Source organism: Homalodisca vitripennis, chromosome 7 (assembly GCF_021130785.1).
Source record: "Homalodisca vitripennis isolate AUS2020 chromosome 7, UT_GWSS_2.1, whole genome shotgun sequence".
Lineage (NCBI taxonomy): Eukaryota > Metazoa > Arthropoda > Insecta > Hemiptera > Cicadellidae > Homalodisca > Homalodisca vitripennis.
Window position 1 is genome coordinate 59,265,399 of NC_060213.1, and position 19,048 is coordinate 59,284,446.

General features: G+C 34.2%; 1 protein-coding gene across 2 annotated transcripts in view; it reads left to right on the forward strand.

The window, feature by feature from the left end:
* Positions 1 to 14,144, forward strand: part of LOC124365872 — a 38,331-nt gene extending 24,187 nt beyond the window's left edge. For both annotated transcript variants that reach the window (XM_046821968.1, XM_046821969.1), the window contains exons 4-6: positions 2,177 to 2,302; positions 6,377 to 7,756; positions 11,631 to 14,144. In XM_046821968.1, coding sequence (XP_046677924.1) covers positions 2,177 to 2,302; positions 6,377 to 7,756; positions 11,631 to 13,058 — 2,934 coding nt within the window. In that variant the 3' untranslated portion in view covers positions 13,059 to 14,144. The remainder of the gene's footprint in view (positions 1 to 2,176; positions 2,303 to 6,376; positions 7,757 to 11,630) is intronic.
* Positions 14,145 to 19,048: the final 4,904 nt, after the last annotated feature.

Here is a 19,048-nt window from a genome sequence, read left to right on the forward strand (position 1 = left end):
ATTGTCATGTCAGTTTAATTTGGAATAACCCACCTCTACTCGTGACGCTCTAATTCGTTGCAACAGTCACTTTCATGACAGTTCTAGTTGGTACAACCCACCTGTACTAATTGCATTGTCCAAATTGCCTGTGGCTATGATGATGTCATCTGGATATTCTGATGAGGAAAGCTCCTTCTCAGTTAACTTCCTGAGCAAGTTCCACAGCAAAAGTGAAAGTACCTCTCCCTGAGGATATCATCTTTTGAATAGGATAGTGTTTCCACCTACCATTTTAATAATCCATATGGATAAGAATAAGCTGACCATCCTTTCTACCAGTATAATTATCCTACAAATGGCTTTCTCCAGTGCTGTCAGCTCTGGATTTTCTTCTCTCAGGATTTTCTCACGGAATTCCTTTCGTGTTATCACAATTTTAGTTAATTGGATAGGAGGGCAATTATCATAGTATTAGTTGGTGCTTTGACTTTTCTTTTCCTGCTGCCAGGCTCCTGCCATGGGGTCTCATCTTGGTCTGGCTGCTTCTTGTTTATGACTACCCCAGCTTGGGTTTCTTCAGTTCTTGTTCTCCGTTCTATTGAGGTGTCATTCCCTCAGCCAGATAGCAAAGGTACCTCCTTATCCTTGCTCTGCTGAGCCCTCTAAGTAAAGGGTCATCCAAATATTTTGGCTGTTCCCATAAAAAACAAAGGCAAGTGCAAGGGAATATTTTTCCTGTCAAGGCTTCTTTTCTATTCAGACTTTCCTTCCTACCAGAGTAACCACCGTGTCATTGTCTTCTAAACTACAGGAGTGGGTTTGCTCTTGTCCTGTTTTCTTCTTCCTGCAGGATTGTTCTCGCCTCCGGTGAGATCTCAGTTGGGGTTTTATTGGAAGATTGATTATTATTACAGAGCAAGTACTCCACTAGATCAATTACCTCAGTTTCGGTGATGTCCCGTGGCAGATTAACTTGCTGGTGTTTTGCTAGCTTTTTCATGTTGATCCAACAAGTAAATAAGGAACAAAATCTGCCACATCAGAGCCCCGCTTATTCTGGTAAGACTAAAGAACTTGAAGAGGTCATCTGGTATTTACAAGGTTCGCTTCGAAACACAACAGTCCCTGTGCCAATGACTACCCTTGTCATGGATGAAGGATCCGGTACAAGAGCTCCTCCTTGAGAGTGGTGCTGGTCATGCACGACACTAGATCGACAAGGTTCTACTAAAGCATACACCTCTGGTGTGGCTTTTCACAATGCATTAGGTTAGCTAGATCAAGCAGTATTCATATCACCATTATCTGGAAATTTCCTCCCTTTTCCTTTAGTACCAAATTCGGGGTATTCCTGTATGGATATGTCTCATTCCATATATCTGTATATATTTCTTTTGCTAGCCAATCAGTTTAGTAATACTTACTAATAATAATTACTTACTGATCTTTTCTCAACTTCTGTCCCCATTGAGATTGAAGACAAAAAATATCCTTCAATGTCAAAACAGAACATTCCTCCTCTTTACTCCCATGCAGACCAGTTCCTCAAGTGGTTATAGAATATATTCAAATTTGTACATACAGTGCCAAAGTAAAGACAGATTCTATAATTCTTGTTACAGTCCCATTCAATAAAAAAAAAAAAAATAGAACATGTTATACAAAAATTATATTTTTTATTTGGTCTAATTAAATCATTAAATTTGTTATGACAAATCATTCAATTGTGCACCTGTGAGACGATGAGAAAACTTCTTTTGTAGTCTGGGCATCTGATGCCGAAACGATACAAAGAGCTCGTTTTGAATGCCTTCGTCATTGACTTTTTTAAAAGTCTCTTTAGACAAACATGCATTCCAGATGTCAAGTCTTTGTGACAGTGTGAAATTTTAGATACTGCACCAAGTGGAAGATCATGTAATTAAAAATCTTTATTATGTCTAACATCTACAAAAATCTAGACAAATTTTTAGTAACAATATTTCCTTGTTAATAAAAATAGACTGTTACCAAAGAGTTTTCATTCTTACAATTAAACTAGAAGAACTTCCAGATTTTGTTTAACTGGTTTAGAACAGGATTAATACAGCGGATAAACTATTTATAACTAGGTGAAGTTGGGGTGACGTGGTACATCTGTATACTTGATCTGATTTTTATTTATTTTAGTCTACATTAAACTAATAATTTTTAGGAGCTGGCCCGTGCTGATGATAAAGTGGCTTCACGTAAGAGAGGGAGGAGAGGTGGAAGAAATAATAAAAGATTTAGGGGAGAAGAAGTAAATAATGAAGGTGTTAAAAAGAACAATATGGAGCAGGTAAATGAAAAAAAGATTAATTTAATGAATTTGCAATGCTATACACATATGTCTAATTAAAGTTTCATTTTTTGTAATTGTCATAATTATAAAAATATAAACTAGTTTTTTTTATAAAGACTTTCATTATAAAGGGGTCAGGCATTATTGAGTTATGATATTTCAGTACCTGCCTGTTCCTTTGAATAAATTACAATAGCATTTGGTAAAACTTTCTGAAGAGAAGAAATACAGACTTTTAATTAGGCACCAGATATACTTAAAAAAATCCAATAAATAGTTTTCATGGCCCTCAGTGGAATGCTAATCAAATTAGTATTAGTGGAAGCTTTCTTGGAGCACAGTATATATACATTCTCTTGGAGCACAGTATATATACATTCTCTTGGAGCACAGTATATATACATTCTCTTGGAGCACAGTATATATACATTCTCTTGGAGATCGATATGCAAACAGCTTCTTTTTAATTTTGCCCAGCTCAATACCTTCATTTCATTAAATTCCTGGAAACTCATTACATTCACGGAACATCCTTTGTCTACCACAAAGTAAGTTTTTCATCCCTCCCTATTGTTTGGAGAAAAATTCTTATTTTAATTTGCCTTTTGAGTTACTACGAGAGGAGGTGACAGATAAAGAGATGCCTGTTATAAAATCAACATTCATTACACCTCGTTTTCCAGAGAATTGGACTTATTCTGAAAATATTTACTTTTGAACCGGTTGTGTTTTACTTGTGACAATGTTTTTTTTTTTTTTATAGTTACTCTTTTCGCAAGCAATGTAAAATATGCCTCATTGTGACATCAGCTTTGGTGAGGTCTAGGTTTTATATTCCAACGGCAGCACTAAATACCTAGCCACTTTTCTAGCTTGACTCATTCTTGCTGGGATTTTTTCCAGGGATCATAACAGTTGTAGAAACCCGTCTTGGACAAATTAAACTTTTAATTACATGGTTCAGAAAGATACCTTGAGGTGAGGATCTGTCATAAGTATCGCATATCACAATCACCATATTGTAGAAATCAAAAAGTTTAAAGACTACTGCAATACTTGTATTTCAATCTTAAATTCAAAAAAGTGTCCTCCGAGTAGAAAATAGAATGTTAAATATTACCAAAGTTCAGGATGCAAAGGTAATAAGCCAGCTCAAAGAACCCTGAATCAAAGTATGAACGTGGCAGCAAACATTTTAATGCAAAATAAGAATAAAATATTGAATAATACCGAAATTCAAGATCCAAAGTTTATAAGCTAGCTCAATGAACCCTGAACTCAAAGTATGGACGTGGCAGCAAACATTTAAATGCAAAATAAGAGTAAAATGTTAATACTGAAGTTCGAGGTGCAAGGCTTACTCGCCAGCTGGACATACTCTGAACTCAAGTCGCAAATACTGCAGTGAACAGCAAATAAGTATACATGAATTAAAAATTAAAGTTAAATAATTCTTGTAGCAGATCTGCATCCAGTTACGAGGGGTATTAGAAAAATAAGGTTCACTTGATTTTTTTAAATAGACAGCTCTATATTTCTACTTAGTGTTATACATCAATTTAAAACTTAAAAGTTAAGCTATTTTTCCACATAATCACCGTTTCTGTCCAAACACTTTTGTAGATGATGCTCCAACTTTTCTATCCCCATGTTGTAGAATTCTGCCGCCAATCGTTTGAGGAATCGAGTAACCTCTTCCTTGACTTCATCATCGGTATTGAAGCGTTGACCACCCAAGTGTTCCTTTAATTTTGGGAATAAGTGATAATCACTTGGGGTTAGGTCTGGGCTGTAGGGGAGATGGGGCACAATAGTCCAGCCAAAATTTGTTAGCAGTTCTTGAGTTTGACGTGAGACACGAGGTCGAGCGTTGTCATGGAGAAGCCTCACACCACTGGACAATCTTCCTTTCCAGCGGTTCTGGATCGCGCATCTCAGTTTTCTTAATGTGTCGGAATATCTGTCAGAGTTTACTGTTATTCCATGAGGCAAAAATTCGATCAAAAGCAGGCCCTTCCTGTCCCAAAAGACGAAACTGAAGGCCGTCCACTTCGGTTTTCATTGCGAAATTCCATGCGGCCTTCACTGAATTCTCTACACCATTTCCGAACGTGGTCAACAGATATGCAGTTTTCCCCATAAACTTTGATTAACTGATGATAAATTTCAATAGGTGAAATCTGTTTTGCATTTAAAAAATGCATCATAGCACAAATTTTGCATCTGGCGGTAACAACGATAGGAGCTCCATCTTCGAAGGCAGCTAGGCCGGCACTGTTGGACGTAGCGAGGCGCGAGTGGTATGGATAGAGAGAGGGACAGCTGATGAGTAAGACAGTGTTGCCAGATTTCTCCCAACATGTCGCATTCTGTCTCGGCGGCATAGGGAACCTTATTTTTCTAATACCCCTCGTATTTAAAATTGGCCCACTCTAAAATTGGTAACTAAAGTAAAAACAATTCTGATTGGTCCAATAAAACAAACGCACACATATTTCACTTTTCTGTATTTGAAAGAAACAATAATACCAAACGTTGTGGTTCACTCATTAGTATTTTTAAACACTCATATAAAAAAAAACATGAAAAGGAGATTTGGTTATGAAGGCTGTTTTATTACGCTTTTGGAAAATCCGTACATGGATGTGTTTCTACTTCTACTTGAAGTCCCATGAACAAAGATTCAAACAAATTTAACTGTACTAGATGCTGTCCCTCGTGTCGGCCAGCCGCACAAGTCAGTGACTGCATAGCTGAAGAGGATGACTTGATCACGTGACCGTGTCCTTACTGGTACATGGCTGAACTACGTAGCTGTAGTAAATGTAGTTAACACCATCACTGCCCCTCTATACTGAGTGAAACCGATTAGTATCGATATCTTTACGCATTGTAAGGCATCTGGCGCAGTCAACGTATTAAACTGAACTATTTATAGGAGGTTTAAAATTCAGACACATTTAACTGATATTTTGGGCTGTTCAGGAATGACAGTGGAAGGCAGTGTGTGTGTGTGTGTGTGTGTGTGTGTGTGTGTGTGTGCGTGCGTGTGCGCGCACGTGCATGTGTGTGTGTGTGTGTGTACATTACTTTATTGGCTGTGAGTTATGAGATTGTTTCATATTACTAGTAGAGGAATTCCTGTTATTACCTGATGATGCTCCGTTTTGGTTGCCGAATTTTGCTAGTGTAATTTATTTTGTCTCATAATTTAATAAGCTTTTGAGGTCTCCGGCCAAAATACAATTTAATTGCGGAATACTCACATTGGTTAAGATTCATTAAGTCCAATAATGTTTCCATAAATTTATGATCATGATTAAGAGGTGAAGTTGCATTTATTACATTTGTATGTTTCTGAGCTGAATAGTGGACCAATAATGAATTTCAACAAGTAAATTTGTTGTTGAATGCTATTATAGAGACCTCTACGATTGCTGTCATCTGTTACGTTTGTGAAAGAAATAAACATTTGTATTGACAAGTGTAGGTGTTGAGAAGTATTTTATTAAGGAAGATTAAAAAATGGTTTTAATAAATTTCAAGAGAGTAAAAATGATTTATTAAATTAAATTTTTATATAATTCAAAAATGCCAACTTAATTGTTACAAGGTAATTGTGACAACTACTTAAATTAGTGTAAATTTTTTTTTTAAATTGAGTTAAACTTATCAATTGTTCTACTTTCTTTTTTCACTTGACCGAATTTTTATGAATAAAGTCTATGTTTTTCTCCAAGTTTCATATCTTCTTTGATTGTTTCTTTAATTATTTTACTCAACTATACATTTCCTTCAGAATATCTTAATATTAATTTTAATATGAAATATTAATGTTTTCTACATCTTCATAATCTTTGAGGGGAGGTTAGAATTGAATTCGCAATTTCTCCATTGCTCTCAGTGAATATCTCAGTGATACTATCCACTTATTCTATTCTAATGTATCTTTATTGTTGAAGTTATCAACCTTCCCCTTTATGTTCAACATTTTATGGACTAGAAATAATAAAACAGGACATAAATAATCAGCCAATTTGTTATTTCTTCACTGGTAAACTTCTGTTGCAGATGAACAGGACCAGTATGGAAGACATTGTGATTTGTCATCTTCCAGAAATTACAAAAAAGACTGATACAGAATCTATGCAGGCAAGAAAACATCACGTCAAGTCTTCTGACGTAAAAAACTCATTAAATTTAACTCAAAAATTTAATATTCCACATGATATAAGTGTTGAAGAGATAGTGATAGAAGTTGATCAAGAACCTGAAGCCACAGGAAAAGATCATCGTCATCTAAATTTAACACCGAAAATTAATGTAAATGTTGAAGAGATAGTGACAGAAGTTGATCAAGAACCTGAAGCCACAGGAAATAGTCATCACCATTTCAATGTAACTCCAAAATGTATTCTTCAACATGATTTAAATGTTGAAGAGATAGTGATAGAAGTTGATCAAGAACCTGAAGCCACAGGAAAATGTCATCATCATCTCAATTCAACTGACAAATCAAACAACATGTCTTCTAACAAATTGCAGAATATAGAGCTGCTGGTTAAGGCTTTAAAGAAATATGTTAACCCTATGGAGGCAGGAAAGCAGAAAAGTAAAATATTGATAATCATACAACAGTTGCAGCGATTTCTTAACATTCATGTGGGCAGTATGGAAACTGAAGAGCAAGGTACAGAATTGTCATTGATATTAGATGCTCTTGAGACTTGCCTGAAGAATAATTATGTAGCAGGAAAAGAACCACCATCACAGTTGGAGCATATAATCCAACAGTTGAAGACCTGGTCAACATCTCAGCCCTGTTTCCAAGCAGCTCCACACCAAGAAACAAACACAATTCCAAGTGCATTGGAAAATTCACTGCCCTTGCCAACTAAAGACTCTGTGGAAATTGCAGAGCAACAAAACCAATTGCTGGAGTCTACACAGACTCTATTGAAAGTTCTGCAAACTCATGTTGGTACTTTAGAGATATCTGAACAAAAAATATGTCTATCAAAAGTTGCTCAAGTGCTGCAAATGGTGTTGCAAAAGCATAGGAACTTTAGAAAGAAAAAGAATTATATAGTTGAGTCTGTGACACTATTACAGAAAATTCTTCAAGGTACCATTCCTTTGACTAATGCACAGAAAGACAATTATCTCAAAATGTTGCAGTTAGTGCAAAAGATTTTTAGCAACCCACTTGCTTCAACATGTTTAGAGTTTGCAATTCCCAAGGAAAATGTACAAAATGAACGGGTGGAAACTCCTCAAGAGAAATTACAAGTTCAACATGATATAGATGATAGTAGAAAGTTTGCTGCGGAAGAACAAGAGACTGCAACTTGCTCAACTTTAACTTCACTTTTTCCCTCAACACATGACCAGAAGAGAAGTGACTCAGGCGATTCAGACACAGTGACACTAGTGACGGAAGATGCTCTTCAGGTAAGTGGTAACAAAACATGTTTCAATCATAGAATTTAATTTCACACTCTTCCGTTCTTAAACACATTTCCAGTGATTGTTGTTTTATCCACTGGGTTACTGAAAAAGTGTGTAAGTTGCTTTAAGTGAAGGAAGACTTCTCTGCAAGTTCCTGAAATGTTCCCTCAACAAGCACTTGATATTAAGACTGATACATGTTTAACCATTTTTCATGTTATAAATAGCCAGTAAATTTAATTAATAAATTCACAAAGAATTTACATTTTAATAATAAAGTTTGTAAGTTTTAAATTGAAATTTCCTCAGGTGTGAAATGCTTTAGACCAGTTAAGATTAAGAAGTCAAAACTTCAAAAGTTAACAAAATTGTGAATTTTCTGTGGAAAACGGAGGAAATGTTTTAATTACAACAATTATTAATTTAATTTATCATAATATAAATCATTTGCCTTCGGTTTTGTTTTGAAAGAAGTGATGTGCATGTGGAGTTTATACAAGTACTTGATTTATATTTTGCAAACTACTTTTACTTTTCAAAACTAAATTATTCTGTGAATGATATTTACTAAATTGTAACAAATTAAGTAGTTAACATGCAATAACAATACAATTAGGTGGTAGTAAATTTATACTATGGGAGGTGATGAGGTAGGTACTTTAAATATTACTGAATGATCGTGAGTAATTAACATTAAATCATTGTAATGAAACATAATTAAATAAAATATGAAGTAATTGTAACAGGAAAACCCAAAAGACATTATTATTTATATAACAAGGTCGAACTGACTGACTTAACTCAACCCTATATCTTTAGTCTGATGGTAGAACCATGTTCGCTTCTACACACGCTTTATTTTTTTATCAAGTTTTCTTACATACTCCATCATGTGAGCATGTTTGTCTTCGAAAAGAGATGATACTTCATAATTTTTTATAGCAATGGTGATTTTGGATTTTAGATGGACACTGGTACATGCTTTAAGAGTTCATGCCACTGATGATGAAAACTTCCAGTCCACGTAGCTCCTGAACCATTAGAGATATTGAAAATCTCTCAATAGCAAAAATGTCTTATTTTTTAGAGTAGAATCTAAAAACAACATAAAATACAGGGTGTTCCATAAACGATTTTAAAGTTGGCCACCATATTGGAAAATGGCGGCCATCTTCAAAAAATTTGAAAGTGTATTCCTGAGTGAAACTTAAAATTGAGCAAGTTCCAAATTTAAAGTGTGGTGCTAAGTCGTGTAATTAAAAAGTTAGCTATTGAATCACTTTAAAAAACTCACCCATTATATATACACCTCGAGGTTATGTTCCAATTAATTTTTTTGTAGACAATTTTTCAGGGGTACTGAAGTTGGAGTGATTGAAATGAATGAGTATTGTTTGGAAATGGATATTGAGTTAAGTTGTTTAAAATTAATTTCACAAATTGTGTTTGTTATTTCTCTTTACAGGTCACCTCAAGGTAACATTAATACATTTTTTGAAAAATTGTATTTGTCCATAAAGATAACGATATCTAAAGAAACAAAAGTTATTGTCTGTGGACATTTTAATATAGAGATGTTGCAAACTAGTAACCAAAATTCGATTCGATTTCTAAACTTATTAAGATCACTCAACATTTACTGTACTTATTTGGCACCAACAAGAGCTAACTCTTGCATAGATAATATATTGGTAAATTTCTCTAATGGTTTATATACTGTAAACTCTGGCCACTTTGAAGATCATATTGCACTTGTAATCAGTTTAAAATATGATAACCTAGACTTAAATACATAAAAAAACTAAATTTCTAAAAAATTCTTTCATTCTCAAAGTGTAGACAATATTGAATTTTTCATTGAGAAATTTAAGAAAGAAAAGTGGAATATGATCACTGACTTTTGAGTTAGGAAAGATAAATGTCTCAACAATGTTTGACCTCCTCCTCAAATAACCTCCTTTCCTAATCTCAATTCGGATTCAGGACAGGCTGGCCATTCAACAGTTGCTGCAGTAACCAAAGTAGTTCGTGAGGCATTGCAGGAATTTGAAAATAAGCATTAAGTTTCTCTTTCTCTATTAGATTTGAGTAAAGCATTTGATTGTGTTCCATTAAATAGTATTTTAACTAAATTAGACTTTTATGGAATATCTTCAAAGTCTATGAAAATGATTGACTATTAATAAATCGTAGACAGTAAGAAGTTTAAGTGGGACACAATCATCATTAATAGATGTTTCCTTAGGCGTTCTTCAAGGTTCTGTCCTTGGACCCTTTTTTTTCCTTGTGATAATTAACGATTTATCAAAAAAATGTTGGTGTGAACTCTGTCATCTATACTGACGACTCAACTCTGTTCTCCCGTCATATTAATCTGGAAAGTTTAAAGGCTACAATGGCTGCAGCTCATAGTAATGCTCAGAAATGGTTCACAACTAATAAAATTCTCTGCAATGAAACTAAAACGCAAAACATATTACTTAGCCTTTCTCAAAACGATCATCAATCTGTCAAATTACTGGGAATTTGTATTGACATGAAATTGAGTTGGAACGATCATGTTAACGGATTAAGCAAAAAGCTTTCAAGAGTTGCTTTACTGTTTTGGAAATTAAGATCTATAATATCTACTGAGTACCTTAGGACAGTGTATTTTGGATTATTCCAATCACATATTGCTTGCGGCTTGATATTATGGGGCCATTCTGTAGCAGTTTCAGGTATGTTAATCATCCAAAAAAGGGTTATTAAAACCATTTGTCATGCTGCACCATTAGATCATTGCAAATGCCTCTTTATGCAATTGCAAATACCTACCAAAATTAATCTCTACATTTACCATATTATATTATACACTAGAGCAAACCTCAGAAAATTTTTCATTAGAAATCAATTTCATACACACAACACAAGAAATAAAAATAAGCTTGACATTCCTCAGCATCAACTGACCAAATTTGGAACATCCCATATGGTAAATTGTGTAAGATTCTTTAACAAGCTTCCAGAAATTGCTCATGTTACTCCCATAACTAATTTTAAAAGAAAATTTTATTTGTGGCTTTTAAATAATCTATTTTATTCAATTGACAAGTTTTCAAATATGGATGTCAATATTTAGCTTTAAATCATTGGGATTAAATTTAAAATGTATGTTTATTTTACAACTGTAAGGTAAATGTTTTTGAGTCTGTTAAATTTGTTTTGTGGTTTTTAATGATGATTTGTTTCTATATTAGTATGTTTTATACTAAACGTGTATTGACAATACCTATTTCATTGTATATATAATCAACAGCAATAAATATCTTATGTCTTATGTCTAGGTATAATATAAGAATTTCATGTACTCTCCTAATAGTAAAAGATCAGTCATATCAAAGTTATAAACCACACACATTTGTAATAGGTACAAGTCTGCTCTTAACATTGATTGTTATGTATGTTTTTAAGGGATTATTAGTATTTTTATGTTGTACTCTATTGTATAAAATCCTAACAAAATATTACATCTTTAAAAACATATTTTATATGAGTTGATTATCGTTCTACATTTGAATTACTTGTGCAATGAATTGTATCATCGATATAACATAATTAATCTGACCCGTTCAAAATACACCAACATTACATTTAATAATAGGATGGCTTTGGATTTGATATAGTATCAGTTAATTTTAATACCGATTATCCTCATCAGTTGAAAATATGTTTTACATATATTTTATCGCCTATGTTGTATTTTTATTGTTTTTAACTGGAAATAAATTTTGTCACAAAAATAGATTTGTTTAGTATAACAATGTAATACTGTATTACAAAATTGGCATTTCAGAGGAATGAAACTTTATTAAGTCAATCTCTTTTTTGCTTGCAGGAAATCGATCGTGAAATCAGTGAACTCTGTCTGCTGAGACAGTCCTCTGTCTTCCTCGGTGACAAGAAGCTATCCATCATTTCAGTGGGAAAAACAGAGACATCCCTTTATGCTTCTCTGGCGTATTTGTTATGTGGTATTTCTTGTAAAACATTCTCACAACTTGCTACTGCAGCTAAAAAGTTACGTACAGATGCCAAATTGTTTTTAAGAGCCAACAAAGAGGTGTTTCTCAGTAATTTAAACCAACTGCATGATAGACTTTTAGAAGATCAATGGCAGCCAAGAATTATGTTTGAACATTGCCTGCTTTATTTCAACCACCCTGACTACAGAGGAATTCAAGAGGTGCTCCTAATCCTTGCTTCAATGTTCAGTACTTCTATCATTGTCTGGTTTAAAGATGGAGAAGAATCTCTGAGAGTTGACCCTTGTTTGCCTTCAGTTGCACCTCCTGTAAACATCTTGTACTGTAAGAGTACCAATCACTTTGATCCCATCTTGAAAATTGTCCTGAAGGATCAAAGATTGCCTGCTCCCTTCCATAACAATCTCACAGCTGTTACCTGGGATGTGGATGGCCGACAGAAGTTGGAAACTGAAAAGGAAAATAGAATTAGTAATGAGATTCTTTCCAAACACCGCGTTGATGTAGCTTGTTCAGATTCTTTTCTTCTGGTTGCAACTTGGAATGTTAATGATTGCTCCACAACTGAAAAACAAGATAGTATTGACAAAGTCCTAAAAGAATTCAACATTGACCTTATATGTGTTCAAGGAACTAACTTGGAGCACAGAAAAATCCCAACTTCTCATTACACTTGGTGGTGTTCTGGTTGTCAAATCCCAAATACTAAAAGTGTTGCTCTTTTGTTGAGAAAAGACTGTGGTGCAACCTTATCTAATTTCATTTCCCACTCGATTAATTTATCTTCAGCAATTGTTTCCATAGGAAAGAATATGTTTATAGTGGTATGTTGTTATCTTCCTGACTCCTCAGAACAGAGTACATACAGAAAAGTTTCTGCAGATCTTTTAGTCATTCTTAACTCAGCTCCATTCTCTGCAAAACTCCTCCTCTTAGGTGAATTCAATGCTCATATCGGAAAGACCGATGTTACAGTACCTCAGCTTGACATTCTTAACAGGACAGGACTTCATCATGAGCTTTCAAACAAAAATGGGGAGTTTCTGAAGCAGTTGGCATTACTACATGATCTCTACTTCTGTTCAACTCTGTTCCGGACCCATCGTGAAAACGAGGTCAAAGACCAAACGAATCACATTTTGCTGCAAGAGTATTTTCCAAAGTCAAGAGCCAGCAGTTGGAACAGTCCCTTGTCCGAGCACACTATAGTGGGATATAGTATCACCTTAGGTGTCTATCCAGCATCATGTGCCCAACGAAGGAGAATCAAAAGTCGTTAATTTTCTCAATTCTTCCAGTATGGGTAATACCTTGCTCTCTTTAGAGTTGACTAACATGACACCCTAATTTTTTTAATGTTACTACTGAAATAGATTTAGTTCATGAGATTAAGACAACATTTTAGAGGACAATAAACTGTTTCTTCCATTACATTTTGCCTGACTACACTATATAGTGAATGCTGTGTCAGGTATTCAGTCATAAGTGTATAAACTAGGTAAGAAATTAAGTTTCAAAACTTTTGTTTTTAAAATAGTCTACAGTTTATCTTACTAATTGTATAGTTTACTAACTACCGGTACTTTATATTGAAAATGAAAATTGTAAAAATAGTTTTGAATTTGAATTATTTCAAATATGTCATATTGCAGTATTTATTTTAATGGTATTTATATAATATAATATGTATTTCTCCACTAGTTCATTCAAAAATGAAGCAGAATATATACATTGTTTTTGTGCACTCATTTAGAAATATTGTGTACAATTGGATCACTTTTGTTATTCCTTATTATTGTAACTTATCCTATTTCAATTTTATTCTATGCTGTCAAAAAGTTGTTTTAAAATGTATGTAATCAGTTTTTTTTTATTTACAAGCTAATATTTTTTTATTTGATATATATAAAAATAAGTGTTTAAACATAGTATTGACTTAAAATACTATAAATGATCATTTTATCAATATGAAGAAAAAACTCTTTTATAGTTAATTCATATTTTGTACCTCAGTCAAGTGTGTCCATTCCTAATTCCATGCTTGGTTTTTACCAGTATGATTAGTGAATCAAATGATTCTGGAATAGTATGAATGTTAGATTTTAAGATTTTAAAATGTTATTTTATATGTAACTATGCATTAATTTATTAACCTTATTGTTGATATGTAATGTAATTATCATGTGATATTTTTTGTCATATATTTCTTAGATTTATAGCTTTTTTTATAAAAATACTACTAAACTATAATTAAATAGTGACTACGCAATTTTATAGCTTTAATTCATTTTACGTTTATCGTAAATAATGTTGAATTGTATGTTTTGTTACTTTTAATGATATTAGAGTATTCAGCTTAAGTTAGAGTGTCAATTTCTTTATTTTGCCTTGCCTACCTGTGTGAAAAGGATTAAGATCCCACCACCAATTTAAATAATGTGATCTGTCAGTAAATTACATTTTACTAAAAGAGTCCGACCGGGAATAACCTGGGATTTAAACGCACCGGGAATCTCCTTTTATAACCGGGAAATCCCAAAAACAAGTTTTACGGTTAAAGAAATAATTTGATAGCTCATTGAATCAGGCCTGGTCCGTGAAACTGTGAATGAAGATCGACATATGTTTAATCAAAGATTGCTTTCACTTGTATAGTACTAAGTTCGTCTTTGTTAGTTCTAACCTTACCTTTAAGTACCCCTTATAACTAAACATAGCGATCCATTGGGCGATTAAAGTCGGCCGACCGATCGTCTCAATGAACGATTGCTCCTCGGTCAATGAACGTTCCGATTGGTCGTCACATTACATAGATTGTAATAAAGAAAGTTATGTTTCAATATCAAGGTCACATCCAAACCTTAACCGAAGTAGCTGCATTTACACTGTCAAGACGTTGCGCTGGTTTTGGGGCCGACAGTAAAAACCGCTCATCAAACAGGCGCAAGAGCTCTCGCGAGCGCTGCCGCAACTAGGTCGGCCATTTTTGTGCAAGAAGATTTCAATTTTAAACATTGCTGAGACTTCACTGTCGTGTGTGAACCGACTTCACATTGACTTCCCCAACAATGAGCAATGCAAAAGTATAGCTTTTTCTTGTTCTCATTATGCGACAACAGTTGCGCAAATTCTCTCTTAACTTTATTTGGCAGTGTAGACGCACATAGCCAGCTGGTCGAATCCGCGCATGTCACTTTTCACCATCAAATCGGCATAGTTCAAACTATGCCTGGAACAATTATACAATTGTATTGCAATCGTCAAAATTAATAGTCTACAATACTGTACCGATTGTATTAAATAATAATTCTGGGGTAACTGGATTACCGGTGGAAGGAGTAGGCCCAGAAGAATGATAAGGACTGGACTGTACAAAAGAGGATGCTATCAGCGAGGCGCGCATCACAGATGGCAGTGTTTGATAACGAAATTGAGAGGTGGGGTGAGGTAGACGTACCGTACCTCCCGTCTCAGTTGATCGGAAGTTATTGTAACGAGTAGACTTTGAAAGTGCTTAGAGTTAAAATTTTTTTGCTAATCGTCATCGAACCTGCGGGTAAGTGAACTTTTTAACTGGAGTCCAGTCAATATTCATTCTTAGTTATTTTGAATAATCTTGGGGAAAGAAATATTGTAAAAAGTAAATTTAATGAGAATTTAGGAACTTGTCCTTTTGATCTGTGCAATATAAAACTTGTTGGTGCAGTGAGCACATGTATATAAAATTTTATGTAAAAATACTAAAAGAGTTTTGTGGTTGTTACTGATCCTTTCAGCAATATTTTTTAATTCCCTAACACTGAAGAATTTTTTAATTCTCTAACACTGAAAAGAAGTAATATTTAAAGTAAAGTAAAGAAAATTAGTTACAAATATAATTGAATTTTAAAGATAAATTAAAGTGAAGAATTGCCAGATCAGATTAGAGTGTGAAAGTTTTGATTTTTGAAAATTGAATAAAAGACAAGCTGTAAGAACTTTGTACATTTTTGGAGTGACTAATATATTACAGTTTGAATTCAAAGATATCAAGAAGTTTTAATTTTAAATCCAGTAATTATTTTTAAGAAGAAGTTTTATTTTAGAAGATTTTCTTTTATTTTTTGAACCTTCACAAAAGTTTAAATTTCAAAGCTAACCCCTCATGTGCCAGTAAAACGGTACAATACAATAATACAAATTTAGAGCTAGACAGTGCCATAACTTTGCATTATTTACTGTGCACAAGCAAGACGTTATTTTGATATAAATAAATTAAAACTATATCTAAAATTAGTTGATCGTTATACATTTGGTGTAATGTATAATTAGCACAACTGTTACTGTTCCAAAGTACCATAAGAAAGGTCTGGGTAAATATGCCCACAATACGCCTTCCTTATATATCAGCGGAGCAATATTTAGCAAGGTATCCGATGTAACCCTACTACAGACTAGGTCAATTCGATCGTTCCAGGTATGACCACGATCAAGGATCAGTCCTATAAATTTTGTGAATTCTATTTGTTCCAGATAGCAAACAAAAATTAATGTTTGTAGATTTTGAACTGTTTGTTCCAAGATTAATTTCAGTACATTTCTGAATGCAAGAATTCAAATCCACAAAAGTTGTAATTTCAAGTTCTTCCTTTGATTTTGCTTGCAAACATAGGCTCGTATCATCTGCATACCGAATCGATGACTTCATATAATTTACATACGATAAAATCAAAACAGGCCCAATAATTGATCCCTGGGGGACTCCATGGGTAATTTGTACTTTTCAGATACAGTATCCGCACATTGGTCTTTTCCCTAAAGGTAAGACGTTATCCATCGGTGCGGTAAACCGCGGATGCCATACACCTCTAACTGGTGCAGCAATATCTCGTGATGCACACAGTCATAAGCCTTAGAAAGGTCGAGAAATACCCTTAGTACATTCTCGCGCCTATCCAGACCATCGACAACTTTGATTTGTGTCCACGAGATTTGTTATGACATCAATCGTTGATTTATTCTTTCGAAATCCGAACAGCCCAAAACATAAAACCTGTTCAGAAAATGCATAAGTTTTTCAAGGAATAGTTTCTCATATACCTTACTAAAAACGGGCAAAAATGATATTGGACTATAGTTACTCATTTTGGACGGATCTTCTCTCTTAAAAACGGGTATAACTTTACCTGCCTTCAGGAAAGATGGAAAAATATAATTTTCGGAACAGTATTTTATCAGTTTTGTATTATGTCTTTACCAGCGTTTCATCAACCGCACGGATATGCCAGTATAATCACATGACTTGGTTTGAGTTCCTGAATGACTGGCCACTCCAACCTCATCAACAGGAGACAGCACCATGGAGACTTTCGGAGTCCATTTAGGGCTTATACGATTTAATACATCAATAATCTATTGTTCAGTCAGAGCCACGTTAAGAAAAAAAATTAAAATGGCTTGGACCCTTGAAGTGTTTTAAATTAATTTGTCTATTTTAATTTATGACATACTATTGGAAGTATAAGGCGTTCCATTGGTTATAGTATTAATGATATTCAAAGCTGGCTTGGCAATGTTTTCACTGTTTTAAAGGAATTTCCAATATGCAAAGCCATAGCGGTTCTATTGACTTTACGATACATTTTTTCTAAAATTTTTGTAAAAAATATTGAACCTTTCATTATTTCTTGTTTTAAAAACTGATTATAAATTTGTATTTTTTTTCTCTAGATTGTAATATACCACGAGTTATCCACATATCTTTGGAGATGATTGGTTTTTTCTTCGAAAGCTTTGAATGGGCATGCTATATTGAGATGATGAGTCAATCTATCATTGAAAGTCTCAAATATCTCATCCACATCCAAAAATATCCAGACTTCCTGTTCTAAGCTATTGTTCAGAAGCTTAACGTTGCATTGCCGAGTAACCCTTTTAACTTTATCCCTTCGTGGGATAAGCTACGGTATACATCCACTAATGATTATCTCCTGAGCGAAGTGGTCAGATATGGTCGTGTCCAGTACAGAAACCGAATTGTGACGCATGTTTGTTACGATGTTGTCGATGGCTGTGCTCGTAATGGCAGTCGCTCTAGTTGGCAAGGCCATGGACCAAGACAGGCCAAAGATTGTTAATATTTCTTTTAAGCCGCTGGGTAAAGGGGACATAATGGCAGAGTACATTAATGTTGAAGTCACTAATTATGAGAAAATCTTTATTCTTTTGACCTTAAAAATGTAATAAGGATTCAAACCTCTCGGAAAAAACATCACCACGTCCATTTTATGATCTAGAGAGACCAACAATGGCCACTTGTTTGCCGTGCTTTAAGAGAATTTTGACTTCACTGGTTTCAAAGTCCCAGTTCTACATTTTGATTTATTTTAAACTTTATTTCGTGTTTAACTAGACCTGCCACTCATCCTCCCTTAGATAAAATTCTTTTAAAGGAATTTGCCGATGTGTAATTTTAATTTTAGACAAAAATTATTGTATTAGATCTAAAATCGTGCTCTGATATCACAAAATCATCTCTTTATAGCTCCTCACACATGAGTGTCAACTCTTCTATTTTATTAGTTCCTGATTGAGCGTTAAGATCAACAATTTTGATTTTGTTATTTAGAAAATTGATTTCGAATTTCGCAAGTTTTCTGCACAGGAGCTGTTACATACAGTAGCGTAGCCAGAAATTTCGTTCGGGGGGGGTCCAAAACCGGGGGATCCGGGGGACGTTTTGTGTGTTATTTACCAATGAGTTCACTGGTAAAAGGTAAAATACCAAAAATATGCGCTTTAGTAACTACGCCTTATAGAAAGTGGAAAGATGTAATAGGCAAATCCAACTCTCACAGCAACTCTAGTAACCACAAATTTTCTTGTATAGCTACAGAAACTTTTACGAAGTTCGATTCTGGCCGAGTATAAGGCATCAAAGTGATGTTGGATTCACTGGATAAGAAAGAAAAAGAACAAAACAGAGCTTCACTCAAGCGTATAATTTGACACAACTATATTCTGCGGAAAAAATGAAATACCCCTTCGGGAACATTGGGCCACTGACGGCCGAAAACCCTTTGGAAAAGGGAGGCAATTTTCGAGCGTTGCTCGGGTACAGATCAAACTAACGGTCGGAAAATGCACCGGAAAACTCTACTGATTAGAAGTTCGGCTACTTTGGATTTCACTGATTGAGGTATTTATGATGAGTTATAATGACGATTTTTTTGTATCATTACACTGTAGACGAGTGTATAATTATCGAAAAAAATCAAAAAATCACTTTCGG